This window comes from Antechinus flavipes, chromosome 2 (genome assembly GCF_016432865.1).
Source record: "Antechinus flavipes isolate AdamAnt ecotype Samford, QLD, Australia chromosome 2, AdamAnt_v2, whole genome shotgun sequence".
Lineage (NCBI taxonomy): Eukaryota > Metazoa > Chordata > Mammalia > Dasyuromorphia > Dasyuridae > Antechinus > Antechinus flavipes.
The window spans coordinates 276,330,598-276,356,996 of NC_067399.1; the positions used below are offsets into that span (position 1 = coordinate 276,330,598).

The 26,399-nt window shown below is 35.6% G+C and overlaps 1 protein-coding gene and 1 long non-coding RNA gene across 3 annotated transcripts in view; one reads left to right on the forward strand and one right to left on the reverse strand.

Moving 5' to 3' along the window:
• Nucleotides 1-11,110, reverse strand: part of UBR1 (ubiquitin protein ligase E3 component n-recognin 1) — a 153,875-nt gene extending 142,765 nt beyond the window's left edge. For both annotated transcript variants that reach the window (XM_051977172.1, XM_051977173.1), the window contains exon 1: nt 10,915-11,110. In XM_051977172.1, coding sequence (XP_051833132.1) covers nt 10,915-11,010 — 96 coding nt within the window. In that variant the 5' untranslated portion in view covers nt 11,011-11,110. The remainder of the gene's footprint in view (nt 1-10,914) is intronic.
• Nucleotides 11,111-11,235: 125 nt separating this feature from the next.
• Nucleotides 11,236-26,166, forward strand: LOC127549294 (uncharacterized). The gene is made up of 4 exons (XR_007950549.1): nt 11,236-11,600; nt 12,161-12,246; nt 17,469-17,584; nt 25,664-26,166. It is a non-coding gene; the product is annotated as an uncharacterized LOC127549294 (long non-coding RNA).
• The last annotated feature ends 233 nt before the right edge of the window (nt 26,167-26,399 follow it).

Sequence of the window (26,399 nt, forward strand, 5' to 3'; positions counted from 1 at the left end):
TAAGACCTTCTAAGACAGAAAGGTAATAGCCTCAAGATACAAAGTAAGATAGGCATTTTCAGACATGGAAAATATGAGAATCTTGTTTTGTAGATTTGCATATTTTCCAAGGACTTTTTTTCCCCTTATATGGGGAATGGGTAGGAAAAGGAAAAGGACTCAGCAAGACTCAGAATAAGAGTAGCCCAAGAAAAAAAAGAAAATAGGGTCATTGGATTTTTTTTTTTAAATGAAGAGAAACAAAAATAACACAGAAAGCTAAAATGAATCCGAGAGCCAGGATAGCTTTGAAAGTTACATGTTGTTATTGGTGGAGTTGTGAACGGATCTAACCATTCTGGAGAACAATTTGGAACTATGCTCAAAAAGTTACCAAACTGTTCATACCCTTTGATCCAGCAGTGTTACTATGGACATATCCCAAAGAGCTATTAAAGAAGGGAAAGGGACTTGTATGTGCCAAAATGTTTGTGGCAGCTCTTTTTGTAGTGATTTAGAAACTGGAAATTGAATGGATGCCCATCAATTGGAGAATGGTTGGGTAAATTGTGGTATATGAATGTTATGGAATATTGTTCTGTATGAAATGACTAGCAGGATGAATACAGAGAGGCTTGGAGAGACTTACATGAACTGATGCTAAGTGAAATGAGCGGAACCAAGAGATCATTATAAACTTCAACAACAATACTATATGAGGATATATTCTGATGGAAGTGGATAACTTCGACAATGAGAAGATCCAATTCAGTTCTAATTGATCAATGATGGACAACCAGAGAAAAAACACTGGGAAATGAATGTGAACTACTTGCATTTTTATTTTTCTTCCCAGGTTATTTTTACCTTCTGAATCCGATTTTTCTTGTGCAACAAGAGAACTGTATGGATCTATATACATATATTGTATTTAAGATATGCTTTAATATGTTTAACATGTATGAGACTGCCTGCCATCTAGAGGAGGGGGTGGAGGGAGAGAAGGGAAAAGTTGGAACAGAAGTGCAAGAAACAATGTTGAAAAAATTACCCATGCCTATGTTGTCAATAAAAAGCTATTAAAAAAAAAAACACTTCAAAAAAAAGTTAAATGTTGAAATTATTATATCTATTTTAAAAGAAAAGCAAATTGAATATATTGGAAACCTAGTTTCATATACAATGCTCTTTTTCTCTTCTGAAATGTCTATGTATATTATATTCTATTACGTAAAATATCCACTTTATTTGGAATTTCCTTTAAAATTCCTCAGATACTTAATAATGCTGTGATCTTAGGCAAGTAACAACTTCTTAGTGCACTTAGCTATAAAATGAAAATAATAATAGCACCTACCTCACAGAGTTGTTATGAAGATCAAAAAATCTTTCTAAAGAGCTTTGCAAATCATAAAGTGGTATATAAACAATTATTACTATTTCTTCTACACCATGACTAGCTTGAATATAGATTGAAGCAAAAAAATAGGAGAAAAAAACAGCAACACAAAAAAATATGGCCAAATTTGTTTTGCTTGACTGCATATAATAATGGGGGGGGGGGGAGGGAAGGGGTTAATGGCTTTTTTTTTTTTTTTTTTTTTTTTGTATTGTCAAAGCAGAGAGGTGAAAGTGGAAGGAAAAGAATGTGGATTGTAAATACAGTAAACTGAATTAAAAAAAAAAAAAAAAAAAAAAAAAGGCTTGCACAGTTAAGTGATTTTTTGAGGAAAATTTCCAAATTGCTTTTCAGAAGGATAGTTCACAGACAGTTCACAAATCTATCTATAATACATTAGGATTTTTTTCCCCAAAAAAGTTACTCGAACAACTGTCATTCCTTTTTTTGTTATCTTTGCTAGTTTGGGGGCAATCTGTGAAAGAATCTCAGAGTTGTTTTAATTTGCCTTTCTATAATCAGTAAGTGATTTGGAACATTTTTCCTATATTGTTAATAGATTAGATTTCTTCCTAAGAAAACTGAATGTTTTGTATTCTTTAAATATTTATCAACTGAGGAGATCAAATGAGAATATATATACATATATGTGTTTAAATGTATAATGTATGTAGGTATGTGTACATATATATCTTATCAACTGGGTTTATCAATTGAAATTTTTGTTCTTATATATTTAGTTCACTTTTTATATATTTTGGATATGATACATTTCTAAGAAAAAAAATGCTGCATGAATTTTTTCCCAGATAACTATTATTCTTCTAATTTTAGCTGAATTAACTTTGTCAACATAAAAGTTCCCTTTCTTCTTTTTTCCTCAATTCACATCAGATTCTGTCCCTCACCCCTGAGATCACTATCTTGTCCCTCCCTTCTCACTCCTGTCTCACATGCAAAGGCAAATCACTCTACCTGTACAAATTCCAAACCATTTTCTCTGTAAGGTAACACCTTCTATTATCCTCATTCTCTCACTAATCTTTGGTTTCTTCCTATTGCCTACAAACAAGTCCATCTCTCTCCTATCCTCAAGAAAACCCTTACTTGATCTATTCATTCCTGCTACTTATTGTCCTATGCTTCTCCCTTTTGCAACTAAACTTCTTCTGAAGGCAGTCTACAATCAGCAGTTTCCTTCAATTTCCTCTACTTGCTTTCTTCTCACTTAAAAAAAAAATTATTTAAAAACTCTTTTAAAAAAAATTTGAGTGCCAAATTCTTTCCTTTTCACCAACCCCTCTTCCACCCATTAAGAACTCAAGAAATATGATATAAATTATACATGTGAAGGTACATCTTAGTCATGTTGACCAAAAAAAAAAAAAAATGCACAAGAAAAATAAAATGAAAAAATTATACTTCAATTTGCACTCAGAGATAACCAGTTCTCTCAGGAAGCTCCTCAGTCTGACTCTCTATAGTCTGACTTTTGTCCTCATCATTCATCCTAAATTGCTCTCTCCAAAGTTGCGAATGAGCTTTTAATTGCCAAATCTAATGAAAATATCAGTCCCCACCTCCATGACCTCTCTGCAATCTCTGATACTTTCATCACACTCTTCTTAATACATTTTTCTTTCTAGGTTTTCATAACATAAACCTGTTCTGGGTGTCCTCGTCAGTCTCCTTTGTTGGATCTTCAACTTTGTCATAATCCTGGGTATCCTTCAAGGTTTGACCCCAGACTCTCTTTTCAAACTATTTCACTTAGTGAAAATCAGCTTCCATGATGATCATTTGCTGATGATTTCAAATCTATTAAACCAACTCGAACCTCATTTCCATTTTTACATCTCCATTTGTCTATGAGATATCTTAAACTGGATATCCCATGTATATCTTAAATTCAACATGTCCAAATCATTCATTACCTTTTTCTCCAAATCCTAGATTAACTTCAACTCCTCACTCTCTTCCCTCTCCCTCCCTTATCCAAATGACCTTTTTAAGATCTTTCACAAATGCTCCTTTCTCTTCTCTAACTGCTATCACCCTGGTACAGGATCTCACTGCCTCATCATTGGACTATTACAATAGCCTGCAAGCTAGTCTCCTTGACTTATCTCTCCTTGTTACAATCTCCTCTCTACTCATTATCAAAGCATAGGTCTGACTGTGTCACTCCCTTAACTAATAAACTTTAGAGGCACTCTAATATCTCCAAGATCAAATAAAACATTCTATTTGGATAGTAAAATTCTTCATGACTTTCCAATCTTCTATACTATTTCTCTCTTCCATAGACTTACTCTATGATCCACTCTATAATCCAGTAACATAGACTGCCTACTGGTTTATAAACATGACATTTCATCTCCCAAATGTGTGCCATTTCACTGGCTGTCTTTCACACTTGGAATGCTTTCCCTCCTTTTTCCCCTCAATGGCTTCTCTCAAGTGTCAATTTAAACCCTACATTCTGCAAATAGTCTTTCCTTGTCTTACTTAATACTAATGCTTCCCAGTTATCCTGTATATATCTTCTTTGTACAGAATTGTTTGCTTGAGGGCTCTTCTATTATACTGATGTTCTTTGAGATTAGGGACAATCCTATTATTAATTTATATGTATAATGCTTATCATTATACCTTACATATAATGAACATTTAAATGTTTTTTCACTTGACTTTTCCAAAAAAATTTTTAACATTATTTAACAAAAATCATTCATTTTATCTTCTTTGTTTTCCCTTACCTATACCTGTGTAAGGTATTTCTTTCTTTGTTCCTCTAGTCCATTTAAAATATGACCTTTCAGAAAGGTATCCATTTAGAGCTTACCTTGGCATATATTAGCATAGAGTGAGAGATGTTAGTCTAAAACTAATTTCAGCTATATTGTTTTGTACTTTTTATAAGTTTTTGTTTTATTTTTAGGACATTATGACATTGTAACCAAACTTATTGAAGTCTATTTCTCTCATTTTCCCTGACCTTTACAATTTAGGAGGAATAATAAGCATACTATTCTCTAATACCATTTTTATACAATTTATTCTACATCTCCTCCCTCCTCACCATCTTCTAAGGTCCATGTAATGGATTTATTTCAATTACTTCCCCTTCTAATTTTTATTGCTGCAATCTAATTACCTAGCAGTCATTCTCCTAATTTTCTCAATTACTTTAGTATTGGCTCAATATTTATTCCCATCCCCTACTAACCTAAAATCCCTTTAACTGTAATTTTTTTGTTCTCTCCTTTGCTACAATCACTGAAGAAGAGGTATTTCTTTTCTAAGCACAGTACCTTTAACATAACTGACACTCAATAAATGCATGTTGCATTGAATTTCCTGGGAATAAGACTTGAGTTTTTACCTTAGTAACTATTTTACTATTAGTTATGGAAACATTTGTGTAGGGCTCTGTAATTGTTTGAAATATAGACTGAACAGTGGTATCCAATCATTTTCAATGCCAAGAAACACATGACTATTGGATTACTTTAACATAAAAAAGGTCTCATTTGAGAGTTTTAAAAGCCTTCACATACAATGTAATAAAATTTGTAAATCAAATATTTTAAAATATTTTAAAGTACTTAAACCTCTACTCTTCTACCTGTCAAACTCATTCAAGTCTTGAATGGATTCACTAAATAAATCTTGGCCTCTACTGTGAAAAATCTTGTACTCACTCATTGTTTGTTCCAAGTTACTCTAGTCTAGATTAGTGGGATTTTACTGTATTATCTCATTGTTATAGATTAAAGCATTGTTTTATATTCATAGCCACATTATATAAAAGATGCTGTTACATATTGGGACAACTATAGAGACTGCTTCCTTTCTCAGGGAGCAACACTTTTTAGGGGGTAAAAAGAATAAACTAACAAAAAAATAGATTACAGGATCTTTTGGTCCTCAACTTTACTCACTCTCAACCTATTGTCTCAAATAGACTCACATTCTTCTGTTACCTAGAAGACCAAAATGAATCTGAACTTGTATTTTTGTGAGATATTACCCCATTTAACCAACAGTATGTGTTTATTAGAAGTTCCTTACTCACTAGCTTTTACCATTTACAGTAGGTGTTCTTAATTTGAAGCCCATGAACTGGTTTTTAATACATAGTTTGATAATTATATTTCAATATAATTGATTTCCTTTGCAATCCTATGTATTCTTTTCATTTACATACATTATTAAAGAATTCATGAGGCAAAAAAGGAAAAGAACCCTTGTACCATAGAGAATTCTTAATGACTTCAATGCATATACTGAATCCCATCCATCACAGCCTTCATTTCCTTGTTTTGTGCCTCACTTGATATTAATAATCATAAAATGATCTATCTCATTTCAAAAATCTCACAACACTTTGCCTTTCTTTTGCACTATCAAATTCTTTCTTAATTAATATCTATATTTACATAAAACAAACACATATAAATATATATTACTGTACCTATAGTGTATATATATGTGTTTATATGTATGTATGTGTGTGTGTGTATACACACACACACACACACACACACACATATATATAGCTATAGATCTATATATGTTTTAACTTTCTCCCTTTATCTAATTTAACTGTAAGCTTCTTATGAGCAGGATATGTTCTCTATATACTTATATGTCCCTGTGCCCCATATATAATTAATCAAAAAACACTTATTCAATATGTAGGCACAAGAGAAAAAAGACAAAAAAAGATAGACATTGCCTTCAAGGAATTTAGGATTCTACTTAAAGTTAAAACATGTTCACAGATATGTAAACAAGGATATATAAACAAATCTGATTGTTGAGGCACTAAACCAAGAAGAATAAAGATAGTCATCAGTGGCTCTCCTAGTTGAGAACAAGTAAATAGTATGGTGGCTAGAGGGCTGAACCTGTAGTTAGGAAGACCTCATTTGAAGTCCTATCTCAGGCTTTATTAGCTGTATGTCTCTAAACAAGTCATTTAACCTCCCTCAGTCTGTTTCCTCATCTATAAAATGGAGATAATAACAGCACCTACTTCACAGAGTTTTGACAATTAAATAAGATAATGCAAAGCACTTTAAAAACCTTAAAGTATTAGTAAATAAAGTAATTAATAAATAATTATCCAGAGCTTAGCACAGTGCCTGGCACATAGTGGATACTTAATAAATGTTACTAAAATAAATTACCTGAATGTTAAGGCAGCTAGGTGGCACAGTAGATAGTTACAAGCCTGAAGTGAGGAAGACTCATTTTCCTGAGTTCAAAACTAGCCTCAAACACTCAAACACTCAGTGTGTGTATATATATATGTGACTCTGTGTGTGTGTGTGTGTGTGTGACTCTGGACAAGTCATTTAATCCGGTTTCCTTCAGGTTCCTCATCTATAAATGATCTAGAGAAGGAAATGACAAACTACTCCAGTATCTTTGCCAAGAAAATCCCCAAATGGAGTCATGAGAAGTTAGATGTGACTGACAACTGAACAACTACAACAAAACCTCTATGTTGGATAAGTTATTTAATATCTCTTGGATTCGTTTTTCTTATTTGTAAAAGGAGGGGTTAGAATGACCATTAAGGTTGGAATCCCTCCTAATCTTTTGAAATACAAGTCTAATAATTCAATTGCACATATCTCTTTAATGTTTACAATTAACTTTTCTCATAATAATGCTGTGACGAAAATAATAGGGCTATTCCTATACTCGTTTTGCAGTCAAGAAACTTTAGAGTCAGAAAATTAATGACTTGTCCATGATCACACAAGTATAAACAAAACTTTTTTTTTTTTTTTAATGCAGCAAAGAGAAAGGGAAGTTCACAGAGAGAGCCACATAAAGCAGGATAGCTTTGGAAATCATGTCTTGAATTTGTTATATATTCTTTTTAAAAAATAAAAGCTGTAATAGATTTGCAGATTCACATACGATTCTTTTTTTCTATTCTTTGTTTATGAGCACGCTGATGTCTGTGGATGTTTTTCAAGTCCATAATTATAAAAGCTAAAAATAAATTATAAAATATTTCACAGTAAGTGTCAAAAGCCAGCATTAAAAACCAGGTCTTCTAACTTCAAATCTAGCTCTATTTCCACCATATAACTCTGACAGGAATCTTCACTACCTAAAAGTTGCCAGAAAGAAGTGGGTTTAAGTTCTTCCTTTGACAAATACTGGCTAGCTGGACGATCATAGGCAAGTCATTTAATTTCTCAGTGTTCTAGGCAGTTCTCTAAAAACGTTGCAGAGGAGAGTTTCCTGCCTTGAGAATTGTACTAAGCAATAAAACCTCAACACAAATCCCTATCTCTATGCTCCAAAGTAGAAACAAGTATGTCCCTAAGATCTCAGTCATTATCAGACGCCAAAAAAATATTCATTGTCATAGAATTAGCAACAGTGGTAAGACATCCTCAAATTACACAATCCCAAGAGATTTGGAAGTCTTTACTCTTAAAAAACAATTTTCCAACTCTACCTGCTCCCTAAATCATAATATCTAATAGCATCACCAGCTGCTTCCACTCTGGGCAAGAGTACACATTACCAAGAGATACACAGTTTTCTTTTGCTGATAACTGATAAAAGTAATTCTATTTCATAGAATAAGTATAGTTTAAAATGTTGCTACTGACTTTTTTTTTTTTTTTTTTGCTGAGGCAATTGGGGTTAAGTGACTTATCCAGGGTCACACAGCTAGGAAGTGTTAAGTGTCTAAGACAAGATTTGACGCTACTGACTTTTAACTCAATTTTTTTAGTTCTCTTGGAGACTGCACAATAAAAATATTTAATCCCACAACTTTCTTTGCATTAAATTTTTCTAAATTCTTTCTCTAAAGACATTATTTTCCATATTCAGAATATACAATACTTCCAAAAGAAAATCTTCCTATTCCTAAAATGTACAGATTCACTTTAACAAGCTCAATTTAATTCAACAAACATATAAAGCATTTAGCTCCCGAAGGACCAGTACTGTCTTTTGCCTTTCTCTATATCCCCAAATTCTTGGCATGGACACATGGTAGGTGTTTAAAAAAAGGCTTATTAACTGACTAACATGCAAGTGCACTGGAGACATTATTCTCAAGAAGCATACACTATATATGGGGATATGGGATGAAACTTAACACAGTTAGGTTAATACAAGATACAAAGTAGAGTGACAAAAGGGAGATTCAAACAAAGTACTCAGAAAATTTGAGGAGGGACAGACCATTTTCAGTTGTGGTGATCAAGGAATGCTTCAATCTAAAGGAAGTAATGTACTGTTAAATAAAATATACTTCAGTGAGCCAAATGGTGCACTAAAATGCCACTTATCAAAGACCATGCCTACATAGCTGAATCATGAAGAGCTATCTGAATTTTACAGATTAATGCAGAAAAAAAATCAGCTGATCAAAACGAACACCAGGTTTTCAAAATGTGACTGAAATCATCAAGGATGAAACTCTATTGGTCTCTCACTAGCTCTCAAACACTGACCAATATGTTTCCTCATCTTTACCTATGGAGATCCCTAGTTTTCTTTAAAGCTCAGTTCTGGTCCCACTTCCTAGAATTCAAAGTCATTTCTAATCTCTCCTAATTTTCCTCGGTTGTTGGTGCTCTTTCCCCTACAGAAATTACCCTGTATAATATTATGCTGAAGAGGTAGCAATTTGTAGCAAATAAAGAAATGACCTCAAAGTCAGGAAAACCTGGGTTCAAGTCCAAACTCTGACATATATTATTAGTTTATGGCCTGGGCAAGATACTTAATCTCTTGGAGCATTTGTCAAGACCCTGGGCTCACAACCTAGATATTATCCTAACTACTTAATCTTTTACCTTCTATGGTCAATCTGTTGTCAAAAGCAAGGTAATTACACGTCTTAAAATAGGTGACAACCTACAATGGAAGAGGGAATTTCCTTATTTGCTATACCAAGGAAATCATAAGGCTAATCCTATCCTCTATCCCTATATTTATTATCTAAGTTTTAAATGCTTAAAACTGAACTATGACTTCTGAGGCAGTATATATGTATGTGTGTGTGTACTTTCAGTATACACATTTTTAAAGCTATAGAAATGTGTGCACGTAAATGTGTGTATATATATAAATGTATGTATAGATGCAAGTTAACAATGTAAATGTCTATATACATTGACATGTATTACATGTATATATATCTATATTCAGTATCACAAATTGTAAGGTAGTTTTAAGTTATTAAAACATGATAGCATATAATAAATATACATCAATGCATATACACATGTAAATATAATCACATACGTCTGTGTAAATAAACATGTAAGCTGCATGGGTGTGTTTACATGCGTGTAAATATTCCATGCCAACACAAACCTGTATGCATGTACAGGGGTGACTACACGCACACAATAAATATAAGTTGCTTATGTTCTGTGTCTACATATAAGTAAATATGTGTCTATACAAATATATGTATACGCAGGTCTGAGTATACATGACTAAATATGTGTGTGTGTATATATATACATATATACCCGATATATATATGTATATACACATACACAAACACAAACACAATAATAGCTAACATTTATACAGAGCCTACTAAGTGGCAGGCACTGAGCTAGGCCCTTTACAAATATCTCATTTGATCCTCACAACAACTCGAGAAGGACGTGTTATTACTATCCTCATTTTACAGGTGAGGAAACTATGGCAGGCAGAGGTTAAGTGACTTGCCCAGTGTGTCCCTACTAGTGTCTTGAGGTAATTAATAATTGAATTCAGGTTCTCTTGACCCCAGTCTCAGGACTTTTAACTACTGCCATCTGGCTGCTCCAATAAGATATATTTAGTTATGTACATATACATATTATAATATCCAATATATAAAAATAGTTTTAAAAACATAAACATTTGTCAAGACCCTACTATGTGCCAGGTACTGTGCTAAGCGCTGGGGATAGAAAATGAAGCAAAAGACATTCTGTGCTCTCAAAGAGCTTACAGTAGAAATAGATAAATAGACAGGCTGTCAGTCTGACAGATACAGAAAGACAGGCCGGCAGGCAGATAGGGCAGTTTGCCCCAAGTAAAAGGAAGACAAGTTGCTTGAAGGAGGAGCAGTTTTAGGGTTAATCTTGTACCTCCGGTGTGGGCATGATATTAAGCACACAACAATGTTTTACTGAATGAATACTTTCTGAAGTGGAGGGGGTTTAACGCGGCGTTGCAGAGCTCCTTCCCAGAGCTATCCCAATGCCCACCCCGTGTTGCAGGAGACCCCGGCTGCGCCGGAGCTCCCAGATCCGCTCCCAGCCTCCCCCAGCCTGGCTCAGCTCAGTTCGTCCTCCTGTGACAGCAGCCAAAGCCGCGTCGGCGCCCTGGCTCCCCCTTAGGTGCGGGGCCGGGTTTCTCCCCGACATGCCGCACTCCACACCGCCCCCCCACCCCAGTCTAGCTGGGCAACGCATTTCCCCGGCCGCGGGTATATGCCCCGAGAAGGGGGACAACGACAAAGAGGATCCATGAAAAAGCCTCACCGTGGCAAGTTCCTGAGCACTCGGCGGGGACTCGCTCCCGCGAATGCCAGTTCGGTCTCCAGTCCGGTCCGCCTCCCAGAGTCCGACGTCCTCCATTTTGCGGCCGATTGACACCCGCAATTGCCGACCCAGAAGAGCAGACGACCCAAAGCCAGTCAGGAGCCGAACGGACTTAGGCTGGGCGACACTTTTGCGACACCCCCTGAGAGGGTCTCTGTGGCAGGAGTTGACGCAGAGCCGGAGAGCAAGTTCCGGTTTGCGTCCCTGGCATTAACGTCACTTCCCGGAGCGGCGAGAACCCTACCTTTTCTAGTGTTTTCAACGTTTGGGCGAGGCTACTGGAGGAGCTCCCCTCCCCCGCCCCTCAGCATCCCCATCCCCTGGAGTTCTGCTTTCTTGAAGGGTGTAGGAAGAAAGGCAGAATGGGAACTTCCGCAGAGGCTGCAATGTCCATCGAAAAACAGTTTAAAGGGAGGATGAGAACCTATGTTCAGCCTCCCTTTCTTTTGTAGATTAGGGAACCGAGGTCCGTAATGTTTAAACAACTAGATCAATTTTTCTCGAGGTGAATCGTAATAAAACCTGAACAAAATAAAACCCCACCACAGCCCTTAATGCCTGCACCCTGCGGGACCCATTCCTACACTCCGTGGCCTGGACAGGAAGTTGCTATTTGCATTTGGGAGGTACTTTGTCTTTTCGGGATGTTTCTCCTGGGTTGGTCAGGACTTGTGATTTTGGTAGGTGAGAAACTCTTAGAGTGGAAACTCCTCCCAGGGGTTGGAGATAAGCCACTCCTCTTAATAAGTAGGTAGGTGGTAAGATGCAATCTTGCAGTCATGAAGACCTGAGTTCAAATCCCATTTCAAATACTGACTACCCGTGTGACCAAGGGCATCTCACTTACGTAAGCCTGTGTGCCTTTTTTCCTCATCTGTAACTAGGGAATAATAACAGTACTCTCTTTACAGAGTTGCGCGTATCATATGTCGTCATGTTCATAAGATTAGGTAGGATGTATAAGAAAGGACTTGAATGTCGTCCTGATTCCCAAGGCTGGTTTGCTACCTACTATACTTAGGCTTTTGGAAGGGCAAAATAAATCTAAATCCTAAATCCATGAAGTCTAGAAACTTTTGCAAAAGAAAGCATGAATCTTGCATAGTGGCTGGTTGAACATTCTTATACTTCTTAACATTCTCTTAGTTCTTAGCGTTATTTGTGTATACCTCATCCTTTTTACTAGATTGCCAGCTCTGGGATGAGGGTGAGAGTCATCTTGGTTTCTCCAGGTCTGCGTGGAGCCAACATTGTTGATTTGAATCCAGCAAAGTAAGTGGCTCATATATTACTGTAAGAAGTAGGAGTAATATCCAGGTCCTGACTACCCCATCCTTCTCCAGTGTTTTTTCTTCTTTGCTATCTTGACTTTCAGGGATTAGCAATATTGTCTAACAATAAGAAACACTGAAATAACAGAAAATAAGATTTGAAATGGTATAGTTTTAAAATTCTACAATGCTAATTGTAGCAAAGTAGAATGAGTAATATCTTAAATGAAGACATAATTTCTATCCCAAAAAAGGGGATAGTAGGAGGTAATGGAATGCTTCTTAAATAAGTCTTGAATTTCTTGTCTTCTTCATAACTTGACCAAATAATTTTCTAACATTTGTTCATTCTGGCTCTGTACCTCTAACACCATTTACCCCATCACAGTTCTACTTATCTTTCTGTATTCTGCTCAAATATTATTTTCTCCATAATGAAGTTTCCCTGCAAGAAATGAGGTCTTAAGAGGTTCATAGAATTTTACAGTGAAAGGGACCTATAACATTCTTTAATCTCTTCATTGCATTGTACACACAGAGACCAAAAGCCTTCCTTGAAACTTCTCTATTGCATTTGGGTAGTATGTTACATATGTAATGATTTTCAAGACAGCATTTAAAGGTGGTCCCTTTTGTTTGCTTCTTTTGGTTCAGTTTGGGTCAACTTTTTAAAATGGAATAAATACATAGATACATGTATATATGTGTATGTGTGTACATATATGTATATATTTATATAGATCTATGTATTCACACATATTTTTGGCGAAAACTAAATGAAAATCTATTTTCACATTCTCTGTAAAAAGTCATAGAATAACTTTGATATAGGAAATTCTCCATTAAGGATTGCTCATCATATATCACATATTTCAGTTCATATACATTGCTACCTCATCAGTTTGGAAGTTTCTTGAGGGAAAGAGTATTTTATACATATTTTTGGCCCCTCCACAACAACCTATCTCAGTTATGAGGAATGGAAGTTCTTGATAATTAGTTGTTAAATAATTGGTCATGGTATCAAAGTTGTAAGTTTTAGTTAGCTAAAGCTAACAACACATGTTTATTGATGCCATATGCCCTGTTAGACAAAAAGTGAAGATAATGTTTAATATTCTTCTCTAAAATGTAATCTTCTCTTGTTGGGGTTTTCTTGGGGTCTTTGGAGGCAGCCTTCTTTCAGTTCAGTAATCACCACAAGTGCAGCCAGGGGTTAAAGTTCAAATCCTTTATTGTCTCTTTCCAAGTCTTGTCTCCTTTCCTGCGACCCAGTTAGCTTTCTTATAGTCCAGATCCTTTATTATCTCCTTCCTGGGACTGGGCAGCTTTCTGGAGAGTCTTTCAGTCTGGCCTCAGTTCTGAGAGCTTGAGCTCCTGCCTACCTTCTCTGTCTTCTGATTCTCCCAAACTGAATCCTGGCTGAGGCTCCTAGTACATATGGTCTCTTATCAAAGATGTGAATCTTGTACTATAGTAAGTACTAAGTACCTGTACTAAACTAGAGAACTGTTAAGCACCATGCTAAATTAGATAACAATTGTCTCTATCAATTCCACTGACTTAGAGTTCTGGCCCATAACAATAATGGATTGATTGAGGTAATTAACTGGATGGTAACAGGGAAAGCATTTCCATCTCTGGTTATTTGATGGCAAGGTATCAATGCTATTTATTACATTCACAGAGTTAACTGAAAATATGCTATAGAGTGTCTTGACCATGAGACAGATAAAAACAAATACACAGATATATAAGATGATGTAGATTTTTTTTTTTTTTGGTCTTTTAACAAGATTAAGATGCTGTTTGGCCTAATTTAAATTAGCATTGCATGAGTTGCTTTTGTTTCACTTCCTTTGCTCTTTTTATCTTCAAAAAACTATTTTTATTAGCTTTGGCTCACCACAGCTTTGTAAATGACAAGCTTATCCCTGTTTTACAAGTGAATCACTCTATAAATTGAATCATCATTAACAAAGTTTAGTAGCATTTTCAAATGCCCAGGATTATACAATAAATTGGAGCAGTCAGAATTAGAAATGCAGATCTGCTGAAACATTCATTGACATACATAAACCTTTTTAATCACAGGACTTCTCCTGAAACTTTTTCTCAGAATTTCTAAAATATATTTGCTATATTATCATTCCTCTTTAACTGTTAATATTTGTCTCCCATGGAAAGTCTTGTATCCTCTAAATGATTTCTCAGGTCAAATGGGATAAAATATATAAAAGCACTTTGAAAAGTATGGGAAAAATAGGGGCAGTCAAATGGTGCAGCAAATAGAGCACCAGCCCTGGAGTCAGGAAGACCCAAGTTCAAATCAAGCCTCAGAAATTTAACTAGCAGTGTGACCCTGGGCAAGTTCCTTAAACCTGATTGCCTTTAAAAAAAAAAAAAAAAAGTATGAAAAAATACATAAATGTGTGTTGTAAAAAGGCATGGATGTTTTACTCTGTTCATAATGCCATATCTAAACAATGGGGTTTTGCTGGCTCATATATGCATAATTAAGTTAGAATTTGGGGTTGGAGACAAGAAATAAATGTTGAATTGATTTAATAGAATCATTTGATTACCAGAACACCTTTAGGAAACAAGGATGGGCCAGAGTCAGAGTTCTCCCAGACCTTGAAAACTTTCATCCTGACCAATTGCTTAAGGGTCTAGTCTAACCAGTCTAACTCATAAATCTTTGAGTAGAAGTAACAAGAAAGACTGAAAATAGATAGTATCTTTTTATATTGGCCTAGTGAATGTTAAGTGACTTATCTTTTTTGTCATTCTATAAGTCATTTTAATACAATACTTTTAAAGCTGATCAGATCATGTAAGAATGTAGAAAAAAAGGAGAGAACCTAAAACAGAACCTACATGCATGATGACCCTTCAGTAAAGTCTGAGAAGAAACTAATTGGTATAAAACAGTTTCATGAACACCCAGGAAAGAAAGACAATACAGGGGGGAAAGAAAGACAATACAGGGGGGAGATGGTCAACAGCATCAAATCCTTGAAAGAAATTGATTTCACAAGAGATCACTGGTAACCTTAAAGACAGCAGCTTAAGTGGAGTACTGGATATGTATAGGAGACAAATTACAAGGGGTTGAGAAATGAGGGTAAGTTGAGAAGTGGAGGCAATCAACATAAACAACTTGTAGGAATTTGGCTATGAAGAAAGAAGAGATATAGAATAACAGCTTGAGAGAGTGGTAGGGTTAAGATTTTTTTTAAGAATATAGGTCTAGAAAGTTTTGCAGGCTGCAGAAGAGGAATCAGTGAATTCAGTTTGAAAATTATGGAACGAGAAGGAATGATGAACTAAGTCCTGGAGGAAAAAGATCAGCATTTTCCCTCTCCTTTGGTGTGCTCTGGGCAAGAAGAAAGGTCACCTCCTAATCCTCCAATATTGGTGCAAAAGAATGGGGGATGATGTGAATGTGATTTGAAGTGCAGAATTAAGGAGAGGGTGTTCCCTGTAGATAAATCTCAATTTTTTTCAGTGAACTCTTAGGCAAAAGTCTTCTTGTTAAGAGGAATGGGGGAAGAAGCAGTAAAAGGAGTTTGAGAGAAGAGAAAAGCGGAAGCAAACGTAGGAAATGGCATAGAACTGATTGGAAATCATAGGAACCACAAATAAAGAATTTGAAAAGACATTGAAGGTTATCTAGTTTAACCTGTTCATTTTGCTGATGAGGAATTAAGATTCAGTTGATTAAATGACTTGTTTAGGGTCACACAAGTAAAGGGACACAGTAAAGATCTAGTGCAATATTATTTCTATACTGTGTTTCTTTCCAATTAAAGAGTAAAAGGATTGACATGAAACAGTCCAATTGTGTCCATTTACTTTGGAACCTTGTTTAAAAGCCACAGTCTCTTCTTTGATTTTGCCTGTCTTTGGTTTGAGAGAAATATCTCCTCTCCTAGTTCATGTGATGGATAATTGCTACCAAATATGTATTTACCACAACAGACATTTTTAAGGTAAAAACCTAGGTTTTATTATTATGCTTAAGTATAGTTTCAAGTCTCAGAAAACCTGAACAATCATGAGGTTTCTAACAAGGCTTCTCATATGTAAAATTACATCAGAGTAATAGAAAAATAACCATTTACATATAGCAATATTATATATTAATCTTACTTAGATCATTGAAGTTAAAGAAGAAGAGAGAGATGCATAATTTCATATCTCCTTCAATGTCATATAAGTTGAACAAATGTAGTGAAACAGTCATTATATCATCTATCCTCTCAGATAACAAACTTCATCAAAACAAACTGAATAGGTAAACTAAATCAGGTTACAAATAAAACTACATTTATAAGATTCACAAATAAACTGATTGAGGAGGAGTAAGATTAGGGACGGTTAAGATTCTTTAGCTTTTTAAGCTAATAATAATTAATAATAAAATTAATAATAATAGATAATAATAAAAGGAAACAAAAAATTCTCAAAACAGTTTGTAGTAGCTGAAACTGCCTAAAAAATCATTGGCTGGCTTCAGACTCAGGAGGATTGAATAATCTGAAGTAGAAACATTTTTACAAGGATCTAAAAAAAAGTGAGCTAGTAGAGCAGCTTTGCTCTTTTTAGTATTCCTGTATATCTTTCTCTGTTCAGATCAGAGAGCAATAGACCTGTCTTCTGAATAAGGAATATACAAGGTATGTGTATATGTATGTATGCATACACACACATACATACAATTGATAAAGCTACCTTGAGAAAGAAGCACATAGGCTTAACAGTTCCCTTTCAAGTCACAGCTTCTTGAACATAATTAGTGTAGAGGGCCAGGATGTAAGAATCCATTTCAAGGCTTAAATCTTATCGTAACTTGGCTCACCAACATCTCTTTTCTTAATAGCAGAAACATGCTTGATAATACTATAAATTGGAATTCTAGTGAGTGACTAAAAGCATTTGGGAGAAGGGTACCTGAGATAATGGTATAATAAATTTTACACTGATGTGCATCTCAATTATTTGCTTTTCTAAATAATCAAGATTTGGGACTTAAGGGGTTTAATCATTTACATCATAGTAGATTTTGTTAGACTAGGAATTTTAATAAAGTGTACTTTGGATCAAACCTTTAAGCATTTAAGGTATATATATTTGTGGTCCTGATCAATAAAATTGAAGAATTCTAATTGAATTCTTTCACCTGGCCTCCTGATTATCACACTCTTCATCTCACTACAGGAGCTGGACTTTGACTGTGGCGGCCAAGATAGGGATGGAGCCTTATATGAGTGAAACTTCACAAGTGGACAGAGCTTCTGTGGAAGAGTGCCCTCTTTAGATACGCACATATTCAGGTAAAGGGGGAAATTAAGTAAAAAGAAGTAAGGATAAAGTGGAGGGGGGGGGGAGAAGGAAGGTGATCACTAACAGGCACTTTATCACTAGAAATAAGTTATTAGAGATAGTTCATCACTAGGCTGACATAGGAGGAAGATATCAAATATCAGAATAAATATTGAACTTATGATCAATATGTAATAAGATAAAATGTATAAGATTGATTCTTGTCTGGCTGATACAGTGCAATATATTGAATTTGAATGGGGCAAAATCAATCAGGCAACATAGATAGAGAATGCTACTATCTGAAAGTATTGAAAAAATTAGTTAAGGAAAAAATTGTTAATTAGCACAGGACAGTTACAAGATTTCTTGAAATCTGTAGAAATATGTTGTCCCTGGTTTCCTCAAGAAGGAACATTTGATTTAGAAAAATGGGACAAGGTAGGGAAAAAACATGGGAGATTATCTGAAAGGACCAAGAGGTCTTCCAATCTCTGTATTTTCTATTTGGAATATGCTATATTTGGAATTCTATATGGAATATGGAATAAAAATATGCTTTCAGCCATCAGAGACAGTTCCTTTACATAAAAAATATCCTTAAAGTAGAGTCTTCCACCAATACTCTGGAGGAACAAGAAATGAAAACAGTTGTGGAAAAAATAAATGATAAAAAGAAGAAAAAAATCAGAACCTCTCTCCCTCCCCCTGGCGTCTTGTTTGGATCTTTTTTGCAAATACAAAGCTAAAGAGAAGCCAAAATCCTCTGAACCCATAGGGCTAGTTGAGGAAGCTATTAAGAAAGCTAAAGAAAAAGGAGAAGATATCCCGATAGAAATGCAATTAGCCTTCTCAGTTGTTGAGGTTCCTGATCCTAATAATCTGAATCTGAATATAAGATAATATCAATCTCTAGATTTTAAGCTATTGAAGGAATTGTGTCAGGCTGTAAATACCTATGGTTTCAATAGTCCGTATATCCATGTTCTGTTGGATTCAATCTCACAAACCTCTCTGACACCTTTAGACTGGTGCTTACTAGCAAAAATCACTCTAGATGGAGGAGACTATTTGGTATGGAAGGCAGCATTTTTTGAGAAATATCAAGAACAGGCTAGGATCAATGGCTGTATAGGAGTCAGAATTTCTTTGGAAATGCTTACTAGAACAGGGGTATATAATCAAGGGATCAATTTAATTATGAACTTATAACTTATGAACAGGTAATGAAAGTAGCCAGAGCAGCATGGTTAAAAATACCAGGAAAACTTGATAGGGGTACATCATATACAAAAATTATGCAGAAATCAGATGTACCTTTTGCTGATTTTGTAAATCGCTTAACAATGGCCATTCAACATTCTGTTAATGATGAGGAAGCACTCAAATTTTATTGAGGCAACTTGCTTCTGAGAATGCGAACAATGATTGCAAAAAAGCTTTAGCAGGGGGGAAGCCAAAAATGATTTTAGTAGAGATGATTCAGAGATGTCAGAATGTAGGAACCTCTACTTTTCAAGTAGTAGTCATGGCTGCTGTATTAAATAGGGAAAAGTCATGATCTCAGAAACCCTCAAATTCTCGTAGATACTATAATTCTGGTCAATCCGGTCACAATAGAAAAATTGCACTGTTCCAAAAGCTGAATCTCATCATAATTTGGCAAACAGACCTTCAACTTTATGTCCAAAATGCAAAAAAGGAAACACTGGGCATCAGAGTGCTACTCACAGTATACTAGGGAAGATGAGCAGAGACAGGGAAACTGCTCCCTGGGCCAGCTCTGGCCGGGTCAAACAATAGGAGCTGCACTCTCACTTGTGCCCCATCAAACAGTGCCCTGGAACAGCGCTTTGAATCAGACTTATCGACAATGCAGGATTTAATACATGTTACCCCAGGAAGTGCTGGTTTAGATTTATCTTCTTTGGCCTCACACCAAATTATATGGGAATATACTCTCTCCCTATGGGTGTTCTAGGTCCACTTCCAGCAGGTACACTAGAGCTTATTATAAATTGTAGATCACAATCTTTGTTAGGGCTTATAGTTGTGCCTGGAGTAGTGGATGCTGATTCTCTAGGGGAAATATATATCCTTTGCTATGCTGCTCCTCACCAGGATATCTCAGTTTCTAAAAGGGGGGGGTAGCACAGTTATTAATAATACCTTATTAAAAATAGGAAAAGAATATAAAAAATTCGGGGTAGTGAAGGTTTTAGGAGCACAGGAAAAGAGGCATTCTGGATGCAACCTATAACTGATTCCAGGCCAATTTTAAAACTAGAAAAAGAAAGGAAAATATTTGAAAGGTTAGTAGACACAGGAGTTGATAAATCAGTCATATCACAATGCTTCTGGCCACAGACATGTCCTAAGATAGAGGTACACACACCTTTACAAGGCATAGGTGATATACAAATGCCAGAACAAAGTGCCAAATGGTTAGTTTGGAGAAAAGAAAATAAAGAAGGATGGTTCAAATCTTATATCCTTCAGGCACTCCTTATTAATTTATGGGGGAGAGATTTGTTAAAAGGAATGAATGTAGTCATAAAGAATTTTTCATAGGGATCACTGATCAGAAAATACAAGTACCTAAAATCAAATGGAAAGAAGGGCCACCCATATGGATTGATCAGTGGCCCCTAACAAATGAAAAATTAGAGGCCCTTCTTGAAATTATTAAAGAACAATTACAGGCTGGTCATATGGAACAGTCAAATAGCCCTTGGAACTCATCCATATTTGCAATAAAAAAGAAATCAGGAAAATGGAGAATTTTAACTGATTTAAGGCATTATTAATAATAGAATGGAATCTATGGGCAGCTTACAACCAGGAATTCCCTCACCCAATATGATTTGTAGTGAATGGCAAATATGGATCATTGATATTAAAGACTCTTTTTATTCCATTCTTTTGAGAACTGAAGACTATCCTTATTTTGCATTCTCATTACCATCTACAAATTTGAAAGAACCTTACTTGAGATTTCAAAGGAAAGTTCTTCCACAGGGCATGAAAAACAGTCCCATTATGTGTCAACAATATGTGGCAGAAATTATAGCTCCTATTAGAGCTAAATATAAAGAAGCATATGTCGTACATTATATGGATGATCTTTTGTGTGCACATTATGATCAGAATATTGCACAAGTATTAAGGGAAACAAAGGAGGCTTTAGAAAAATAAGGATTAAAGATAGCTCCAGAGAAAGTACAATTAGCCCCACCATATTCATATTTAGGACAGATAATTGAAAAAACATTAATAAGGCCACAAAGAATAGAAATTAGAAGAGATAAGCTAGTTACTCTAAATGATTATCAAAAACCATTAGGAGATATTAATTGGATAAGACCATACTCAAAGCGAGGAACTCATGAATTGAAAAAACTATTTGAAATTTTACGTGGGAATCCTAACCCAAATTCATTTGGTTTTTTAAAATAACTTTTTATTGATAGAACTGATGCCAGGGTAATTTTTTACAGCATTATCCCTTGCAGTCACTTCTGTTCCGATTTTTCCCCTCCACCCCTTCCCCCAGATGGCAAGCAGTCCTTTACATGTTGAATAGGTTACAGTATATCCTAGATACAATATATGTGTACAGAACCGAACAGTTTTCTTGTTGCACAGGGAGAATTGGATTCAGAAGGTATAAATAACCCGGGAAGAAAAACAAAAATGCAAGCAGTTTATATTCATTTCCCAGTGTTCTTTCTTTGGGTGTAGCTGCTTCTGTCCATCCTTGATCAATTGAAACTGAATTAGCTCTCTTTATCGAAGAGATCCACTTCCATCAGAATACATCCTCAAACAGTATCGTTGTTGAGGTACATAATGATCTCCTGGTTCTGCTCATTTCACTTAGCATCAGTTCATTTAAGTCTCGCCAGTCCTCTCTGTATTCATCCTGCTGGTCATTTCTTACAGAACAATCATATTCCATAACGTTCATATACCACAATTTACTTAACCATTCTCCAATTGATGGGCATCCATTCATTTTCCAGCTTCTAGCCACTACAAACAGGGCTGCCACAAACATTTTGGCACATACAGGTCCCTTTCCCTTCTTTAGTATCTCTTTGGGGTATAAACCCAGTAGAAACACTGCTGGATCAAAGGGTATGCACAGTTTGATAACTTTTTGAGTATAGTTCCAAATTGCTCTCCAGAATGGCTGGATGTGTTCACAATTCCACCAACAATGTATCAGTGTCCCTGTTTTCCCACATCCCCTCCAACATTCCACATTATCTTTCCCTGTCACTCTAGCCAATCTGACAGGTGTGTAGTGCTATCTCAGAGTTGTCTTAATTTGCATTTCTCTGATTAATAATGATTTGGAGCATATTTTCATATGTCTATAAATAGTTTCAATTTCTTCATCTGAGAATTGTCTGTTCATATCCTTTGACCATTTATCAATTGGAGAATGGTTTGATTTCTTATAAATTAGAGTCAATTCTCTATATATTTTGGAAATGAGGCCTTTATCAGAACCTTTGATTGTAAAAATGTTTTCCCAGTTTATTGTTTCCCTTCTAATCTTGTCTGCATTTGTTTTGTTTGTACAAAAACTTTTCAATTTGATATAATCAAAATTTTCTATTTTGTGGTCAATAGTGATCTCTAGTTCTTCTTTGGTCATAAATTCCTCCCTCTTCCACAGGTCTGAGAGGTAAACTATTCTATGCTCTTCCAATTTATTTATAATTTCATTCTTTATGCCTAGGTCATGAACCCATTTTGACCTTATCTTGGTGTACGGTGTTAAGTGTAGGTCAACGCCTAGTTTCTGCCATACTAATTTCCAATTTTCCCAGCAATTTTTGTCAAATAATGCGTTCTTATCCCAAAAACTGGGATCTTTGGGTTTGTCAAACACTATATTATTAAAGTTATTGGCTGTTTTGGTCTTTGAACCTAACCTATTCCATTGATCAACTAGTCTATTTCTTAGCCAATACCAGATGGTTTTAGTAACTGCTACTTTATAATACAATTTTAGATCTGGTACAGATAGGCCACCTTCATTTGATTTTTTTTTCATTAATTCCCTTGAAATTCTTGACCTTTTGTTTTTCCATATGAACTTTGTTCCTAACCCAAATTCAAAGAGAAATCTTACGAAAGAGGCTGAAACTCAGTTGCAAGCAGTAGAAAAAGCAATAACTCTTGTTATTTAGGCAGAATAAATTTACAAAAGAAAGTACTGGTATCAGTAATGGCTACTCCTAATACTCCTTTTGCAGCAGTACATCAGACACAGATAATTTTAGAATGTGTTTATTTGGCTAATCAGACTCAAAAAAACATTCCTACTTACCCTCAGATGGTAGTGATATTGATTCACAAAGCTTTAAAAAGACTTTTGCAATTAACAGATCTCCCACACATAATTCATCAGCCATACTCTAAAGACCAGGTTGATTCTTTATTAGCCTCTAATTATGATTGGTAAGTTTTACTAACGTACCAAGGTCCAATTGATAATATTTTTCAAGTACCAATTTTACAATTCATGGCTAAGTATCAATGGATATTTCCGCAAATAACCAGAATAAATCCAATCACTGATGCAGTCATGGTATTTACAGATGGTACTAAGAAAAACCTAGCTTCTTTGTGTATACACCGTCTGATACTAAACATATTATTCACACTCCATTTGAATCAACACAGCAAGATGAGTTATATGCAATTATTACTACATAACATATTGTTTAAGTATAATGCCAGAGAAACTGAGCAAGGGAGAGATTAGAGAGATATACTGGGATGAAATGGATCCATGATTTGGTCCCAGGGCTGAATGAGACTATTGTCTCCAAAAATCCAGCCTCCAGCCAGCATCCAGCAGCCAGTGTGAGTTCTCAATGACATATTTAAACACTGTAATTAAACAAAGGCAGGGGGGTGGAGTCCAAACTCTGTTGAGCAGGGAATCTCCAGGTAGGAACCATCAACTCAGCTCTGACAGGTTGCGGGTAAGACCATAAATTCTAACAAGGTGGAAGTTAAGAAAGTTCTGGAGTTGCCCTTTCTGAGTTTATACATTGACAATTTATAACCTTAGAGCAAATAGCCCTGAGTTATATCAGTCTTCATGAACCAGAGGGGGTGATGCAATTAAGGGGATTGAGGCAGAACAATTTAGGAAAACTGAGGCAGAACAATTAGGGAAACTGAGGCAAAACAATTAGGGAAACTCAGGACAATAAAAGAGAACTATGGCACAACACAAGAACCTCTTAATATTTTTTCTGATAGCAAATATGCTGTGTATGTGATAAATAATATAGAAACAGCCCAAATAAGGTTTTCTAGCAACTTATTGGTTTATCAATTGTTTGAGCAATTGCAACATGTCATAAGACATAGGAAAGTGTGGTGATTTTCTTCGTTTAAAATAATATAGTTCTCTCTGGGAGAGAGCAGATTTCTCAGGGGAGGTTTTCTGGAGGCAGCCTTAGTTGCAGTTGAAAGTAATAATCATCTCAAAACGCAGCCAGGTGATAAAAGTTCAGATCTTTTATTGTCTCCAATATAGCCCGGTTAGTTGAGGCCTATCTCTCTGCTTAGTTCCGAGAGCTCTTGCGGCTTTGTCCTTTGCTTCTGCCTCTGCTTTCTTCAGCCTCCAGAGCCAGCACCAAGTTGAATCTGTCTTGCCTATGAAAGAGGGCTTCTGGCTCTCAATCTCCCAGAGTGCTCCTCTCCGACCCCAGTCAACGTTCCAAAGTAAGACTCCTCACTCAGAGAGGGCTTCTGGCTGAACTCACTTGACGCTCTCCTCTCAATCTAAATTCAGCTCCACTCCCGACTCGTAACTTCTTCACTCTGAAAAACTCTCTTGATGGGCCCATTGAAGCTCTATTTATGCTCCTGAGAGAGAGAGAGGGATTGTGGGATGCGGGGGGTGGGGGGGGGGGGGGGAGAGTGAGTGAGTGAGTATGGGTTTCTTCCCAGAGTGCTCTCTGGCCCTAAGAACTTCAAGGGAGGTGTGAATTCACAAAGTTACAAAGTTTACTTTGTGAATCTCCCATACTTGTGAATTCCAATGAGTAAAGGTGTAAACACAAGCATTGTATCAATTAGTTCTACTTAGTACCTTGTTTCTTCTGGCCCATAATATCTCCTTGTAAGATCAGATCAATCATACTAAATTAGATAATTATTGTCTCTATCAACTCTAATGATTTAACAGTTTGTAAAGATTTCAACAGGAAAGCACCTTTTTTTCTGTATGCATATATTCTCACATACTAACTTTCCAGGAGACATAACAGCAGGGAATGCTGTTGCTGATTTTCTAACACAACCCTCTTTATTAACTATGTCTCTTTTTGAGGCCAGAAACTCTCACAATTTCATCAATCTGCACAAAAGTTGCCTCATCCATTCAATATCACTAAAGAATAAGCAAGACAAATAGTTCGATCTTGCACTCATTGTATTCTTTATTTACTTTCTTCAAAACCTGTTGCCAGAAATCCTGGAGGCTTGGCCCCTCTTGATTTATAACAAATGGATGTAATACATTATCCTTCTTTTGGGAGACTTAAGTATATTCATGTCATTGTAGATACTTTCTCTTCATTCACACTTGTTACCTGCCATACAGAGGATTCCACAGTTATGGTTATCAATCATTTACTATTTTGTTTTTCCGTTTTGAGAGTTCCACATGTGATAAAGAGAGATAATGGCCCTGCTTATCCTAGTATTGTTTTCAAAAAATTTTGTTGATCATTCCTTATTCAGCATGTGACTAGAATACAGTCCTACTTGCCAGACCATTGTGGAATGAAAGCATAGAGACCTAAAGACATTTTTAGAAAAACAAAAAGGGGAAAGAAGAATTAACAGATGATTAACAATAGTATTGTATACTTTAAACTTCTTAACATCTGATTCATATGGTATTATGCCAGCAGAAAAACAATTTAAATTTCTAAAGCAAAAATATGACATGGCAAAAAGAGCACCAGTAATGTGGAAAGACCCTAAAACTGGAAAATGGAATGGTCCAAATAAATTATTAACTTGGGGATGAGGCTATGCTTGTGTTTTCTCAGATAATGCCGAAAAACTTATCTGGATATTAGAGACATTCCTGTGACCCTGTAAATTTATTGACACTTCAAATGCAACAGCTGGGAATCCAGCCTGGAAGAAAGAGAAAGGAGAAGAGAAACCAGAAGCAGTGACTGAGGCACAGGAGAGCTAAAGGAGAAAAAACTTTACTTAATTTATTCACATTATTGACTTTTCAAGTGGCCAGAAGACAAAAAAAAATATATGCACTGGACTTATGTACCATATCCTCTAATACTTCGAGTAGTTACATGGGCAGATAAACTGATACCTGTATCAACTACAAATTCAAAGCTCTTAGGAGGAATACAGAAGTCTTATATGCAAGAACCAAAGACTGTTATTAATGTTATATAGGTAGTTACCCACAGGAAACCTATATGTTGAGAAGTGAATGATATTATGGAAAGGAATGATAACCTTGTTTATGTCTGTCAAAAGCTGGTATATCAAAATAAAAAGGTTGTGGAAAATGTGGGGGTGATATGGTGGTGGTATATTTTCTAAATTGTATATTAATTACACAAATAATGATGAGAATATTTCTAAACCTAGTTATCCATCATGTCCTAAGAAAAATGAAAATTTATGGCAAGAAGTAACTTTTCCTTCCTGGAACAAATGTCTCATGACTACATAAAGGACTTCTGATAACTTATTTTCCTGGTCAGGATCTAATACAAAACCTTCTATAGAAACCTTTGTGGAAGATATCAT